General features: G+C 40.3%; 1 protein-coding gene across 7 annotated transcripts in view; it reads left to right on the plus strand.

Annotated features, from left to right (window-relative positions):
- Window positions 1–17,677, plus strand: part of CACNA1D (calcium voltage-gated channel subunit alpha1 D) — a 340,557-nt gene that overhangs the window by 192,712 nt on the left and 130,168 nt on the right. For all 7 annotated transcript variants that reach the window (XM_087431185.1, XM_087431184.1, XM_087431186.1 and 4 more), the window contains one exon: window positions 4,486–4,589. In XM_087431185.1, coding sequence (XP_087287311.1) covers window positions 4,486–4,589 — 104 coding nt within the window. The remainder of the gene's footprint in view (window positions 1–4,485; window positions 4,590–17,677) is intronic.

Here is a 17,677-nt window from a genome sequence, read left to right on the forward strand (position 1 = left end):
TCATGGTGAATTGTCCACTGCTGATCCAACACGCCTTGACTAATGGACAATTTTATACTTTATGTTTTATTTCTGCACATTGATTCTCTCATGACAGTTTTCCTATTGTCACGCAAGTGAAAACTCTGGGAGTGTGCAATTAGAGAGAAAACTCCACACACCCAGAAACAAAAGTTTCTTGAGAACCTTTAAGTATCACCTAGGAGCATATAATTATTGTCTCTATTGTTAATATGACAATCACAGAGTTAATAATTTGACAATATAATAATTATATTCGCTATGTATTACGTGGCATCTTTATTCCGATGGAGGAACTCAAGTAATTTATCAACATTATCGCAGTCTATATCCCTTAATGGAAGATCTGGGAAACAGTGGAGTATAGAGAGACCACTGAACATCCCCAGGGTCCTCCAGCAGGTGGTTGTGGCCCTTGATCCAGAACAGAGGCCTATAGACTATTTTTTATTAAGGGGCCAGATAGTAAATATATTTGGACGTGCAGACCATAATGTGTCTGTCACAAGTACTCAATTCTGCCCTCTGCCCATGTTGCTTGGAAGCAGCTATAGACAGCATGAAAACATGTGGGTGTAGCTCTGTGCCAATAAAACTTTATTTATGGACACTGAAATTTGAATTTTGTATAATATTCATGTGTCATGAAATATTCTTTTGATTTTTTTTCAACCATTTGAAAATATAAAAGCCATTTTTAGCTCAATGGCCGTACAAAAGCAGGTGGCGGGTTGGGTTTGGCCCACAGGTCATAGTTTGGTGACCCCTGGTCTAGACTAGAACCCAGCACTCTTTCCTTGGCATCTTTCTACTGTCAGAGGTTTGTGAATCCTTCTAGAACACTAGGGGGCAGCTAAGTAATGTCTTCCAGAGTGTTCACTAAGATCTTAGTCTCTGAAACACATCAGGTTGTTTTAAAGTACATGTTGATTACGTTTATTAACTCATCGTAGTGAGAGGCAGGAGCCAAGGCACCAAGCCTTCTTAATATGTTATGGGCCACGATCAGCTGGAAGCCACATGGCTGTGATCCAGAACAGACCATCCCTGCCCAACACAGTGCCTGACACAGAGCAGGTGCTCAACAGATGCTAGTTACCGTTACTCTTCAGTGTACAATCCCATTGCCTCAGTGTAGATGGGCCATGTTTATATATTAATTTCTATCCATAACTAGAGTGTAAAGGGAATATCTTGAGGGATAACCAAGGAGATAGAGTTTAAATATTGATTGCAAGCACATTTCTTAATCCTTTAGGTGTTTGTATATGGTGGATAAAGTCTTTCCCAGGGATTGTTTTGCATCTTGTCAAGTTTATATTCAGTCAGGGTTCTCAAGCTCATTGATGCCTCAGTTCTCAAGAGTGTCTGGCAAATGGCTGGCAGGGTCTTGAGAACAGAAGTACAGGTGGACCCAGTATGCAGAAAGACACACTTAGAACCATTTGGATGTGTGGGGAGTGGGATTATTAACTTCCCATGGAAAAAAGTTATTGTAGAGCTTTTTTCTAAAGTGAGTTCCATAAACGTAATTATGCTGCCATCTGACCCACCCGTATTTGGTATCTACAGAGGCAGGAGGGTGTAGTGCAAGGAAACAGTATTAAGGCTGGATAGGGCTGGCTGTGTGACCTTGGGTAGGTCACCAAAACTCCCTGGGTTTTAATTTTCTTGTCTACAAGATGCAGAATTAAACCACATGATCTGATTTTTTTTTCTTCAACTCAGATAAATGTAGGAAATTAATTAGAGTAGTGTTGATTTCAGGAGAGAGCTACCCATGTAAATCATTTATGGCCTCTGGCCTTAGCACCAAGCTCGTGCCTCAGTGAACACACCTGTGGAGGTGCTGGCTGTCAGACTCTAACAGGAAGTTCTCATGGTCAAGCTGATAATCTGCTTCATTCAAGGCACCTGGGAAATTCCTCTCGTTAGCCAGCCAAGGGCTTGCCTTTCTGCGCCTTTCTCTTGTTCCATGCTCAGGGGAGCTACAACCAGTATACCAAGTTTCCAGTAGTGTTTTCAACAGTTGGAAAAAACAAAAAGCCTTAGATTGGCCTTTAATTGGAGACATGAACGTGCATTTCAGCCTTTGAAATGAGGGAAAACTGAAATTAAATAGAATATTATTTCTTGGGCACCTGGTGCCACCACATAATGACTTTGGTATAAATATTTTAAAAATTAATAATCTAAATTGAAATGTTTCAGCTCATGCTGATGTCTTCATTGTTGTAAAGACCATGCAGACAAAACCCCAAGCAGAGTCTCTATTTTCATATGGGTATATTTGGGAACAGCTGACCAATTCTGACTTGGGCTATGCATATGGTAAGGTCTAAGAAATACTAGTCTCTGAAAAGAGATGGGTTGAGAAGGTTTAGTTGGGAGAAAGACTGGCCCTCAAAGCTTCTGTTTTGTTCCTCTTCCCCACCTTCTGGAGATTTAGAGTCTCCTGTGGTGGCCTTTGTTTAGTCCAACTGTCCCCAGCCCCCAGCTGTCATTACGTGTGATAGTTCTGATCTGAGCAAATGTGAATCTGTGGAACACCTACTCCTAAGAAATTAAGTTTCTTTAATTAAAAAAAAAGCTCCCTCCCTAGTGGAGCAGACAGCTGTTCCTAGCGCCATTCTCTGGAACACGAGACTGAGGCCTGAATGAGGATGGGTGAAGCAGATGGCTCGGCCCACTGACTCTGCCTGAGGTGTAGAAGAGCAGGGTCTCCTGGCGGGAGTCCTGGACTTGCACGTCCTTCCCTCACCCCGTGAGCACGCTCTCCCCATCGTACGCACTCCTGCTCCAACAGAGGAAACAGGCCCAGAGGGGCCTCTGTGGAAGCTCTTGACTCCAGGCTGGGCTCTGGCCACTACACCAGGCAGCCTGTTTCTTCTCCTCCACACATGGGTTTTTAAATAAGTTTAGTGGTGTAGTTGCTTTGGAAGAATTACCCTCTGCCTTCCTGCTGAAATTAGTTTATCCAACTTAATTAGATCAACAATTGCAGCCGCGGCCCTGGCTCATTCATTACTCTAATTGCCAATGTAAGATGTGCAGACTGATATGAGTTCTATTAAGCACATCAATTTTCATGTGGCCAAACAGGTGTTTGAAATTAAATAGAATATTATTCATAAGGGATTTAATGCCCTCTCTGTAGACTTCAGCAACAGATGTTAGGTAATTTTTTTTTTTTTAATGTTCTCTCTTCCTGTTTGGCTTCTGCGTGAGGCAAACATAGTGAAATGCATGAGCCTCATTCTGTAAAGCTAAAACCTGGAGCCAGATAACGTGGAGGAAAGCACATGCTTAAAGGCCTAAGGGCCTGCACCTACCTGCAAGGCAAGAGCCGTGAATTGGCCCAGACTATGTATAGTTCTATTGGCCAAAGGTTCTGGGTGTTCCAGCAAAGTCAGGCCTGGGTCATTCATTCTGTCCCCTGCCTGTTCCTTAACACCTCCTTCCTGGGAGAAGGGTTTGCCCATTTAACACTGACTTGTGCTCCTGGAAAATTCCATCCAGCCGTGACCCTTAAAGCACTTGTTTGCTCCACTGTGAGAGCTGCTCGTGACCCGACTTGCCCTGGGAGGGTCTGTCAGGGAGGAGATGTCTGACTGTGCTGCATGAGCTTGTCCCAGAAGTAGGGGCACTGGGTTTTCTTTCACCTGTCATCCCAGTCAGCTCCCAGCGGGAGCCAGGTCTCCTGGGGTAGGTCATCTAGGTCAGAGCTAGGTGTGGACACTAAGAGCTTCTTTCCTTCTCCTGGGTCCTTCCTGTGGGTGCAGTGGGGAAAAATCTCATTCGCCAAAGAAACCTTGAATATGTGTCAGCTAGTTGACTTCTGAACACTTTTCTTCTTTGCAGTAATTTAGCTATGCTTGCACTCCCTGCTTGCAGATAATTCAGATTTAAGGTGGGTTAGGTTTCCTTGAATAGGTTGTCTTCTAAGGGAAAGTTATTATTTTAGGGTTTTTTTTTAAAGTAAAGAATTTAGAGAGTCAAGTGTTGCAAGTTTGTCTCTATAACTAAGACTTTTACACCGTCACAAATTTTAGAAGCAAAAAAAGTCCTCACAACTTGGGCAGAGTGGAAAATAGTTTCCAGCTAAGCACTGGTTTTGTCCTCTACCAAGATCTTCCTGAAAATCCCTCATCAAGGCAGTTTCCTGTGAGAAAGAGCCAAATCCCAGCTGATTTTTCTACCTATGTCAAAGTCTGCTATTATTTGCCCTGAAAGCTTGGATGACTCTTCGTGTGTGTGCGTGCGTGTGAGCACGTGTGTGTGTGTGTGTGTGTGTGTGTGTGTGTTGGGAATATATAATGAATGTGCATTGGCTACTATTGTCTCTGATTTGAATCTAAGTAAACGTTTAATTAAATGTATAGAATGCTGTCTCTAATGTGACCCTCTCTCCTTATTAGATTCTCTTATTAACCCACTCCTATGAGACCATCTTATTTCTTGCAGATGAATGATGCTATGGGATTTGAATTGCCCTGGGTGTATTTTGTCAGTCTCGTCATCTTTGGGTCATTTTTCGTACTAAATCTTGTACTTGGTGTATTGAGCGGGTAAGCTACACCTCTTTCATCTTGAAAGCAGAGTCCTGAGGACAGTTGCCAAGACCACACAGGCTTTGCTACATGGGGGCCCCCGGGTGGGTGCCAAGCGCTTTATGAGTCGTTTGAGATGCTTTCTTTTCTGCTGAGGCTTCCTAAGTCAAGATGTTTCCTGGAACCTCACCAACCTTCGTGAAAGAAAGCTATAGAATGATTATTGACCAGAAATTAATCAGCATTGTTACTTGGGATTTAAATATAAGTTTCCATTGCATGCCCTTTTGTCTGTCCTAAGATGAGATACATTTATAATTGCTTTATTGGTCTGGATCCAAATACAGTGCAGATTAATTGGTACAAAACAGTAGCTAAATGAGCTGGCCCTGGCTGACTTTTGGTAGGCCGCATTCATAGATTTCAGCAGCAGGACTTATTTGAAGACAAAACAACGGACCGCTGGGCGGGGTCCCTGTCCTAGGAGCACTACCCTTCAGTCAAAGCCCTGAGTGGTCTGGCAGCTGCTCCTGGGGCTCCGCTCTTTAGTAAATGGATAACTGATAACTGATCTCCTTACATTTTACAGGTAAATGATGCGATAGGATGGGAATGGCCATGGGTGTATTTTGTTAGTCTGATCATCCTTGGCTCATTTTTCGTCCTTAACCTGGTTCTTGGTGTCCTTAGTGGGTAAGCAGTTGGATCCATGTTGCACCTTCTGCTGCTGCCACGTGTGAGGCAGCTCTGCGTGTCTCCCAGCTGCTCCCTGTGGCTTCTCTGCATGCCTGTGGACTCTGATGTCCCCTCTGTGTGTTGCTTTTGGATTGAACTGTGATTCTTTCTGCCTGTATCTGTCTGTGAGATTCTCTGTTTCTGACGCTTGCTAAACACTATTAATTTAATGAAAACGTTTCCCTGAAGCCAGCCACATTTGTATGCCAATGTGTAGAAGTGGATTGCAAGTGAGTAAAAGGATTCCCAGCCTTGGTCTCCCCAGGAAAGGGCCTTTGTCTTTTGTGGTTTTCTTCCCATTGGTACATAACCTGGCCCTTTTAGGTTACCCACAGTGTGTCATGAATATTTCCAGTGGTGTTTCAGATTTCGTTGTGAAGGAGAAATAAGCCTAGATTAGCACATAAATACTGAACAAAATCTTACATCCTTCAGATCAGGATCATTTATTAGCTTGGTTTTCTGCTGCTGTCACTGTGAGAATTTTCCCTCAAAATCATTTTTAATCTTAATTGTAGAGTCTTTGTTTAATGCAGGGTAATGATCAGCTTTTGCACATACATTTCCCCTGGGCTCATCATTGTCCTTGTCACTCAGTCACCATTTTTGAAATTTCATTTTGTTTACCACCTCAGCTCTGTGGATGGGCTCTCCATAAAGAGGGTTTGGTGGAGACTGGGTCGGGAAGGGGTCTCCTGGTGTTTCTGGGCCCTGTGCTGCCTGTAGATGGAGATGCCATTCCAGAGCTCCTTTGGGCAGCGCTGCATCCTCCCCATCCCACAGATACCCCAGAAAGGGGAGTACCCCAGAGAAGGGAGCTGGGGCTGTCTAGGCTCTATCAGAAGCAGCTCCAGCATATAACCATTGCTGGGGGGCTGGGGGTGCAACAGGAGGCCCAGGAGGTGCCCATCTCCCCTGGAGGAGCCTTTGTCACTCCCTGAGCCCAGACATCCTCAGGAAATACTGTTGATAGACTTGATTCCAAGTTGATAGACTTGATTCCAAGTGAGTTTATCTCCTCCTCACTCACTTTATCTTCCTCTTGCTGAGCTTGTATCTCGGGCAAGTGATGTCTTCATGTATGCTGAGTCAGTGAAGAGACTTTGATCGCATTTTTTCTGAACACTGCCATCACCAGAGCAGAAAGCAGAGCTAGTTGTCTATCTCTGCTTCCTCTCCTCATCTTCCCTCTAACCTGCCTGCCTGTTTTCAGGGGATTACGCATTTGGAATTTTCCTTGACAGAGTGGGGTCAGTTTTACACCATGGACACACACTGTCATGTGAAGCCTCTATCTAGAAATGGCCAGGAGCTGGCGCCCCACAGTGGGAGGAGTGGGGGTGCCGAGACTGAGCTGAGGATGTGACAGTGTACCCCCCACCCCTACCAAAGCTTCCTTCTACAGATAAATGGCTCCTCAACCCTCATGTTCTTCCACTTAAAACTTTAAAAGTACCTTCCTCCTAATAAACCTCTGTGGCCTTAGGTTAGTGTTGGGATTGTAAGGGTGTAATTTATCCCTAGAGAAACAGCGTTGTGCTTGATTTTGCCACAAGAACGGCCCGTACAAGGTTAATAGCAATTCTGTTGTGAATTCCTTGGCGCCCCATGTCTCCTAAACCTAACTAAACTGACTGAGGCCATGGAAACCACTAATTTTAACAGTGCCAGTGACATGCCTTATCTCTGAACTTCCCAGAGCAGGAACCATCGCCCTGCATGATGAAGCTGCTTAAAAAAGAAAAAAAGAGAAGCTGGGAGGAGAGGCTCCTCATTATAATGGTGGGGTTAAATATGCAACCCCATGCGGGGGCTACTCAAAGTTGGAGGAGAAAAGAAAGGCACATACCCTCATGGAACAACGAATATACTGAAATATACTTTGGGGAAAATAATTTAATTAGTGATTTAAAAACATTTTTGTATGAAAACTAGAACACTTATGAAGGAGAATGCAAATGACACATGAGTTTTTAAAATAAAATCCAAGACTTCCCGGTGATATTCAGTGTCAGTTCATGCTGTGCCCCCACTCCCGGGGGCTGTGCACTGACTCGACTCCACCCGTAAGGCTGCTGTGGTAGAAAGTGCTGAGGGGACTTTGTGTAAAGTAAGAGCTTCCTCTGCAAAACAGAGCCTCTCAGCCGTGTTCACTGATTTAACCAACATTTCCTGAGTTCCTGTTGAGTGCCGGCTCTGGGCCAGAGGCCAGGGGTGCCAAGATGTCTAAGACGCAGCCGGGGCCTTGTGCGCAGACATTCATTGTCTAGTGGGGGAGACTGTGGTTGAGCAGTGCAGGATGGCAAGGCTAGAGTAGAAGTGTAGACCGAGGGGCTGTGAAAGCCACGTGTCTATGAGCTGGATCTTGAAAGATGATAAGGTGTCTACCAGGGGAAACCAGTGACAAGCTGACGTGCTCCCACCTCTCCTAATAATTCTTCTCTGCCTGGCTACAATCCCCTGACCTTCCTCCAAAGCAACAAAAAGTCAAAATGGGTCATTTGTATTCATTTACTTGTTAAAGCAAATTTGAAATATTTTTATTTTAATATTAGGCTTCTTCACAAATTTTTTAGGGAACACTAGAGGGATTACAAAACTAGAAGATGTAACTGTTAAAAGGAAGATGACTTATGTTGCAAAGTCTCTTAAGGACCATCAGACCAACAAAAACAATCCTAAAAGCGCTGAATTTTAGAAATTTAAGACCATGCTATTGCTTTCTGATGAAGAATCATTAAATGATGCTGTGTGTCTTTAAGTCTGTTAATCATTTGGAAATATTTGTTTTTGCTCCTTGGCTCTTTTTTGTGTGTGGCCATGCCATCCTATTGTATTCTTGAACTGATTTTAATCTGCACATTTGGGTTGGTGTTGGTACATTTTTAAAGCATTATAGGACTGATGCTTTGGAAAAATCTTTGGTTTTACAAGAGACCCTTTTTCTCAAGGTGAGTATGAAGTTTATCAACTGTCTACTCTGTGTGGCCAACCATGAACAGAGATGAAGACTTTTAGCTCTGATGATAGTGTTCTGTGGGAGGAGCTGAGAATGTTTGTAACTCGTGTTGCGATATCACATTAAGTTGTCATTGAGGAGATGGTCCTGTTATGACCGGGGGTTGGAAAGAATGTCTCATTTCAGTCTACAATTCAGACGGATTATTTCTCCTCTCATGCTGGCTTTTTAGAATGGTGATTTTTCACTTTTGTAATTGTTCATTTAACTCCTTGTCTCTTTTGAGGTTTTTGTCAGTAAATAGGCAAAATAAGAGAAGACAGTGTTTCAGTGCTTTGTTTCTTTAGAATCACTGCCAGATTCCCCGAGGGAAAGTGGTGGTCTTGCGCAGTGGGCTCACTTCTTCACCTGCAGGACCCACCCAATGCCAGGCACACCTGCGGTAAGGTAGAGGGCCCTCTACGCCCCCGAGGTGTGGTTCAGACCCCCAAGAAGGGCCTGGCAGATGAGAAGGGAACTAGAAGACCTGGGTTCTTGTCTCGCCAATGTCATGCACTAACTCGGGGACTTCACTTAGTAGCCCTGGGCCTCAGTCTCCTCAGTCGCCCTCAAACAGGAATGATCCCGTCGTGCCGCCTTCCCCGCAGGGTGGCTGCCTTTGAATCAGCTAATGAAAGTAGAAGTGCTTCAAAAAATAAACAAAAGATTCTACTCATTTAATGTATCTTTATCTTAAATCCATGGACCTCTGCCCAGTCCCCTCCCTGCGTGAAGTGGGAACAGCCAAAGGGGCTCTTTGGAAATGACCTAAAGTGTACCGCTGTCTGAATTCCCAGGAAGTGACGAAGAGAAATGTGTTTTGTACACACATTAATACTGTACACTGTGCCCCCAAGAGGAGGCTGTGGAGGTCCTTTGTCAGCTGTAAAGTATTATGCAGCTCTAAATTGTGGTAATTGAAGTTACATCTGACAGTGATTTTTTTACACAAATAGAGGGGAATGGTGTTTCTGTAACACAGTGGTTAAACACACTGGCTTTAGAGTTCGATAACCAAGACTTGAATCTTTGCTCTACCTTTTACCAACGGTGAGATTTGGAGCAGGTTTCTTACCTCTTTGAGCCTCACTTTCCTGGCTGTGAAATGGAGCTAATAATACCAACCATGTGGAGTTGCATGAGGATGCAGTGAGCTGAGGAGTGTGGAGTGCTGGGTCATTGTTATTATGATGGCTCGAGTAAGTGTATAAAATGGCATTTGATGCAAGAAAAAAATCAACTCAGTCGTTTTTAACTAATTAATAATAATCAGCCAAGATAGGTCTGAATTAGTGAAAAGTCAAAGTTATATAGTATTTTTAAATGTTTTATACATATACATATATATATATAATGATATAAGTCATTGATTACTAAAGGATATTACTACATAAACCACTTCCTGGGCCTCCTTTACAGAATAGATTAACATCATTTATAATTTGCGTATGAATTCAAAGCTTTGGTTTTACAAGTATCTTATGACAGATATTTGAAACACTTTTCTTTTCTTAAGCAGGCCTTGTTTGTTGTTAGAAAATAAATGTTCTTTGAAAACCAGATTTTATGACATAAGATTGAATTTAAACCCAGCCCATGTTTATAAATTCAAGAACATTCAGCTCTAAATTAATTTGTGTTTTTTGTGTCCCAATAAATTCCAGATCTACCAGGTCACGGGTATCTTCTTAAATCATTAATCCAATTTTATGTTACTAGAGGCCTGTTTATTTTAACTTTAGAAATTTTGAGGGAACATGGATGAGGTTAAGTATTACAGAAAAGCAAGGGCCATTTTCAAACCAGTTGATCGTCTGAATCTCACTATTGGGCCTTCCTGTACCCCGTTCTAGTTACATCCAATCCCAGAGTCTCGACAAAGACTCAGGCATGGCTACTTTCCTTGTGTAACTGCTGGTATAGAGAGAATGGAGAGGGAAGGTGGTGGTAGTGGTGGGACTGTAGACTGTATTATATCAGAATTTTACAGAGTAGGTTTGGGGCATTGTAATTTGCACTGTGGTCCATTTAAGTTCATACCACAATGAGCCATGGTAGCTCCGAGATTGCCTCTGATTTCCTCCCCTTGGATGTTGGCTCGGGAGGCAAAACATACCAAGTAGATGGTGGTTGTATCACTTGTGAATGTTTTCTAAGTGGAGACATACCCTCTGGGAATAGGCAGTCTTATAAATTATTCGTGACTGGGATTAGATTTTGCTCTCATTCAACACTTTACCAGCGTCTGCTGATAGAAAAATGAACAAAAGAATTTTTTCCTGAATATACTCCTCTGACATATCTGCATCTTATAAGAGTAGTTGAATTGCTTACAAAATTGAAAAGGGTATTGTTAGGTTGATAACCAGGCGATCAGTGTGAGTAGTTACCACAATATTACCCAATAAAATTGTACTGAATTAGTGAGTTAACTCCATATCTTGGCCAGCAGACTAAGAAGGCACTGTCTCTCTAAAGCCAGAGAGACAGTGGAGGGTTCTTTGTTGGTAGTTCTTAAAATTAATAAAAAAAAAAAAAAAAAAAAAAGATTTTCCTGTGTGTAATTAGCCATGATCAGGCTGCCAGAATTCCAGACAAAGACACCTTTAATGATCATTTGCAGCAACGTATTTCCCCACACTGAGCTGGATTTGTCCTTGGTTTGACTAGGCTGATTTGTGAAAGATTTGTCCACACAGTTGGATGTCTCTCTTCTTGAACTTGGAAGTAATCTTGTGAGTGGGGTTGAATGTGGAGGGAGAGGTCCATGGTCCTTTAGTAACTTGACCTGGTTTAGCTTTGGTAGAACAAGAAATTAAGCCCCCTTCAGCTTTAAATGGAACAATGCTAAATTTCCTTTTTCTAATAAAGAACCAAGCTCAACGTTATATATACTTTTAAACACTGAACTTTCTTGTTGCAGAGTTAAAGGGCTGTCGGGGGTAGCTGACAGCTGGATCCTGGTGCTGTTGGTACCAAGGAACCTGAAGTGCACAGGCTGGTAGCCACACCTGACATTAACAAGTGAGTGGTAACCTCTCTGCCGCTGGCTTGCAGCTACTGTTTCCATAGAAATGGCTGTCGGGATCAGTGGAAACGAGGTAAGTGCAAGTTTTCGCTGATCCTTGTTTCCATCAAGCTGACGTCTGTTTCCCTGGCAACAGCAGTGGACAGCAGCCAGACACTAGCAACAGATTCAGTGGAGCTCTCTCACTTGTCAGCTGTGGCTATCATCTGTTCCTGACCAAGTTCTTTCTTGTAACGCATAGCAAAGACCTCTGAGGACCCAGGAGGCACCTCTGGCCACATGTGTCCTCCTGGGTACCCATTTTGCCATGGAGAGCTCTGTACAAAGCAGCTGCTCTGTTGGCAGCCTTCCCTCCACCATGCTCTGGTTTGTTGATGTGCAGTTCAGGAGAAGTGGAGAGGTAGTTGAGGGCATTGGTGTTGCAGAGTAGGCTGTTGATCCCAAATCCTGGGGGAAGAGAATTCATTACAGTGCTTTCATGCACAGACCCAGCTCTTAAGAAAGCTGCTGGTACCTTAATGGTTGAAATTAAAGCCATAATTTTCCTGTGTTCCCTGTGGCATTAACAATTGCTGTCACTTCTACAGTGAAAGGGATGTTTATGAATTTAATAATTTGACTTCTTGTGAGAAACATATTGACGATTGCCTCTAAGATGCTACTGTCAACCTTATGCCAGTCTTTTTTTTTTTTCTTCTGTGTAATATTATTTTACAGGCTGGTAAAACTGCTTACAGAGATCAAATATTGATATAGCGGGGCAGCTCAGTATACGAAGACCAATATGTCCGTAGGGCAGGGAACTCATCTTTATTAAAGTTCAGCAGTTGTTCCTTTCCTGGCGTTTCATTTTAATATTTCAGCAAATGTATGCACCCAAGACATAGGAATCCTCTTCCCCATATGAGACAGCCTTTACAGGTCCCACAAAGCAAAGGCGAGCCACCATTATTGCCCTGGTGTGTGAGATGAGAGCACATGGGGAGCGACACAGAATGAGTTGTTGGGCATTGTCTGGTTCTAAACCCTTGGATATATCGTTAAATTTTTTTTTTCTCTGAAACAGAGCTGTGGGATTCAGAGCTATAGCTCTGAGAGTCGAATGACGATACGGATCCATAGTGTTATGAGAATTTAGGTTGGCTGTCTAGAAGAGCAATGAAAAATTCTCCATTTCCTGAGTCTTTGGAGATCTTTCTGAATGACTTTGTTCCTCACCAACCTGGGCTAGCACAGCTGTGCTTGACCTGGAGGCAGTATTTAGGGCTGATCCTGTACCACCTGGCTGGATTCAATATAACATACTAATAAGAAGCAGAAAAATCTTGCTAGATACTTTTTTCTCTTTCTTAGACTTCTTAAGAAAAAAAGACTTGAATTCATTCATTTAATGAATATTTTTTGAGTGCCTACACAGTAGTAGAGTATTTGCCAAGCTCCTTGATAGGTACTAAGGTTACAATGGTGAGGCAAAACAGAGTTCTTGTCTTCATGAAGCTTATATCTAATGGGGAAGGCAAAAATTATAATTATAAACTTTTATAACTTCTTGGAAAGAAAGGTGTATGGTGCTGTAAGAGTGTTTAATGGGCATAACTGATGTCTAAGAGGTGAGGGGAAGCATCCTAGAGGAAGTGAAGGGAATGAATAGCCATCGTGTCCAGGCAAGATAGGAGAAGAGGCTGGGGGAGGGTGTTCCAGTTAAAGGAAAAGCCCTTGCAAAGGTCCTACAATAGGAAGGAGAAAAGGACATTGAAGGAACTGAACAAAGCCAGGGTGGCAGGAACCTAGGGGGCTTGGAAAGGAGAGTGGAGAAGAGAAGGAGAAAGACTGATCATCAGAGCTCAGATCACAAAGGTCCTTCTAGACTATGTCACAGATTTGGGTCATTAGCTGAAGGGTAAAGGAACCCACTGATGAATTTTAATGAGGAAGTGATGGCATATGGGTGTTCACTGTATAATTCTTTCTACTTTTATGACTGTTTGAAATTTTTCTTAATAAAATGTTGGGAAAATCTGCATATAAAAATCACTCTGACTGCAATAGTATGAATGGACTAGATGTATAAAAGACTGGATGTAGGAGACTTAATTAAGGCTGTTGTAATGCTTTTTCGGCCACAACATAGTAACAGTGCCAGAATGGACCTTTCACCATAAATAACTATAAAACTGGCCAAAATATATGAAGCACTTTTTTTTTTTCCAGAAGATGGAAATAGGCAGTACAGGATTGGGATCCCTAAGAGAAAGGAAACACGTGAAGTAAGCCCCACAATTGTCCTGGCTTTCTGCCCAGAGACACTTTTAGAATTGTGGCATAAGGAGGCAGAGCCCAGCAGAAGACAGCAGTGTATTTGCTGAGAAGGCAAAGAGTGGAATTCAGGCTGCTGAGACAGCTGGAATTTTCAAGACAGAGCACCGCGGAGAGGTGTACAGAGAAGGGGCTCCAGAAATCTGAATAGGGATTCTCTGAAATCTTTGACCATATACTAAGCTGCTATGTGCTAGGTGAGACTTATTGAGGCATGATAGCAAGCTGTGAGCTGTTGGAAATCTCCTAGTGTGGGGGGACGGAGGGGCTCTGACCAGCTGGAGTGGATTGACATTGATGAATACATTGGACATTCAACTGAGACTTCAGAAAAGCCAGATGTTAGGGATGGAGCTATTTTAGGCCCGGAGTAAGAGCTACTCTAGACCTGCCCTAACAAATCTTATAAACAAGCTTCAAAAGGATCAGGCCAAGTGGCCAATTAATTAAACACCTGCCAAAACAAAAGTCAATACCCATTAAAGGAAGATACAAAAATCCAAACTTCCCCAGATGTTTCCCCACATCATTAAAAATTATGGGACATGAAAAGAACTAGGAAAACATGATCCATAATCACATGGGGAAAGGTCAAAGGAAACAAATTGAGAGATGACAACAGTGTTGCCACTGGCAGTCAAAGACTTTGAAATTGCTACTATAAACCTGTTTAAGTAGTTGAAGGAAAAGATAGACATAATAAAGGAACAGGTGGTGAATCTCAATAAATAGAAACAACACAATTGTCTGAAATAAACAATAGATTGGACACCAAAGGGATAAAAGATCAATAAAGACTTCATGATCTATAGGACAATAATAAACAATCTTATATGTGAAACTGGAGTCCCAGAAGTAGGAGAGAGAGATTGAGGAAGAAAAAAATTTTAAATAATGGCTGAAAATGTTGTAAATTTTATGAAAACTGTAAATTCACAAATCCAGGAAGCTTAACAAACTCCAAGCAGTATAAACACAAAAAGCAGCACACCAAGGCACATCAAATACAAACTGCTGAAAATAAAAAATAACATTTTAAAACAAACCAGAGGGGAAAAGGCAGTTACATACTAGGGAAAAATAATAAGACCGTTCACTGACTTATTTTCAGAAATAGTGCAAGCCAGAGGATGATGGAATGGCATCTTTAAAGAGCTGAAAGAAAAAACTAGAATTCTGTGTTCAGCAAAAATGCTCTGTAAAAAGTAAGATAAAGAAGTTTTTAGACAAACAGCCGAGAGGATTGGTCACCAACAAATCTGCACTACAGGAAGTGTTAAAGGAAGTTCTTCAGGCTAAAAAAATACCAGATAAAAACTCATACATTTAAAAAATAAGGAATGCCAAAAATGGTAAACATGAAGGTAAAAATAGATTTTTTCCTCATTTCTAAATTTCTTTAAAAGATAGTCATTTAAAGTAAAAATAAGAGAGTATTATGGGGACTATAACGTCTAAAAGTAAACTATATGACAATGGCACAAAAGATAGAAGGGAGCTAAATGGAACTTGACTGTTGTAAAATTCTTACATTATATGTGAAATAATACAATATGAATTCATGATAGACTGTAATAAATTAAGGATGCATGTGGTAATCTCAAGTGCAATGGTTAAAAAAGTGGTATCTTAAAAGCAAAAAGAAGAAATAAAATGGAATCCTAAATAGTACTAGTACTTAACTATCCAAAATAAGGCAGGAAAGGAACAAAGAACATATGGAATAAACAGAAAACCAATAGCAAGATGGTATACATAAACCCAATCATATCAATAATTGCATTAAATGAAAATGGACACAACATTTTAATTGAAAGAAAGTGCTATAATGAATAAAAATGCAAGATACTGTAAATAGAAAGACACAGATTAAAAATAAAAGAATGAGGTAACTATCTTAATACCAACTACACAAAATGGACTTCAGTATAAGGAGTATTTCCAGAGATAGAGATGTTTCAGAGACAGAGACATTTCATAATCATAAAAGGGTCAATTCATCAAGAAGATATAATGATTCTAAATGTTCTTGTACCTAATAAGCTTTGAAATACACGATGGAAAAGCTGTCAAAATTAAATGAAGAAATCAAATCTACAAACATAGATGAAATTTTTATAATCCTCTTTCAGTATTTGATAGAGCAAGGAGATTAGAAACACTAAGTATAGAAATATCTAAAAACTATCAACCAAAGTGACCTAATTGATATTTATAGAACTCTGCATCCAATAACCGCAGAATACACACTTAGTTCAAGAGCACATAGAACATTCACCAAGATAGATCGCATCGGGACTGTAAAAAAACAAAACAAAACAAAAATATCTCACTAAATCTCAAAAGATTGAAATTTTACAACATATTTTTTTCTAACAGCAATAGATTTAAAATAGGAATCAATAACAAACAGTCTAGAAAGTTCTCTGAATATTTGAAAATTAAATAACACATCTCTAAATAACTTACAATTCAAAGAAAAATATTACAATGAAAATTAGAAAATATTTTAAACTGAATGATAATGAAAATACATCATCTTGGAATTTGCATTATCCATCTAAAGCAGTGCTTATGGGAAAATTTATAGCTTTAAATGCCTATATTAGTGAAGAAGAAAGGTTTAAATTCTGTGATCTGCATTCCCATATAAGAATCTAGAAAAAGAAGAGCAAATTAGACCCAAGGGAAGTAGAAAAAAGAAATAATGAAGAACAAAAGTCAATAAAATAGAAAACACAAATAATAGATAAAGTTAACAAAGATGAAAGTGGACTCTGAAAGCTTAATCAAATGGATAAATCCCTAGCAGACTAATCAAAAAAGAAAAAAGCAAATTATAAGTTATCAGTATTAGAAATGAAAGAAGGGATATCAACACAGATATTATAAACATTAAAATGATAAGAGAATAGGTTAAACAATTTTATGACATTAAATTCAGTAACTTAGAAATGGGCAAATTCCTTGAAAAACACAGCTTATCAGAACTGACTCAAGAAGAAATAAAAGACTGAAGAGCCCTAATTTGCTTTTTATATGGAATTCAGAATCACAAACTTTCTCTCAAAGAATACGGGAGGCCTAGATGATGTGAAAAGTGAATTCTGTCAAACAATTTAGAAAGAAGAAATACCATTTCTAGAAAAAACTCTTTCAGATAATAGAGGAGGAGGAGACATTCCCCAACTCATTTTTTAGGGCAGAATAACCTTACTACCAAAACTTAACAAGCATAATATGAAAAGAACAATATCCTTTATTAATATAGATGCAAAAATTCTCAAAAATGAGCAAATTGAATCTAACAATATTAAAGGAATAATACCTCATGACCAAGTGGGGTTTATACTACAAACACAAGGTTGGTTCACCATTGGAAAATCAAACAATGTAATTTACCATATTAACAATGAAGGAGAAAAATCATGTGATCATCTCAAATGCAGAAAATGCCACTGACAATATTCTATAACCATTCATGATAAAAACTCAGCAAACTAGGAATATGTGGGAATTTCCTCAACCTAAAAATGGTCATCTACAAGAAAAAAAAAAAAACTATAACTGACATCACACTTAATGGTGAAAGACTGAATGCTTTTTTCCTAAGATTAGGAGCAAAATAATCATTTATTTCTCACCCCTTTTATTCAGTGTTATACTGGAAGTACTGGCCAGTACATTAAAGTAAGAAAAAGATATAAAAGGCAGAAAGATTAGAAAGGAAGCAAAAACTATTTATGTTCACAGAAAATATGATTGCCTACTTAGCAAGTTCTAATGAATCAACCAAAAAACCTAATAGAATTAATAAATGAATATAGCCAGGTCACAGGATATAAGGTCAATATACAAAAATCAGGTTTATTCCTATGTACAAGCTATAGGCATATGGAAAGTAAAATCTGAGAAGATATCATTTACAATAGCATCAACAAAATACTTAGGAATAAAGATAAGAAAAGATATGGAAGACCTCTACACTGAAAACTACAAAACACTGATTAGTAAAATTAAAATTGATCT

The sequence above is a fragment of the Ceratotherium simum genome, chromosome 5, assembly GCF_057802395.1.
Source record: "Ceratotherium simum simum isolate JZ-2026a chromosome 5, ASM5780239v1, whole genome shotgun sequence".
Classification (NCBI taxonomy): Eukaryota; Metazoa; Chordata; class Mammalia; order Perissodactyla; family Rhinocerotidae; genus Ceratotherium; species Ceratotherium simum.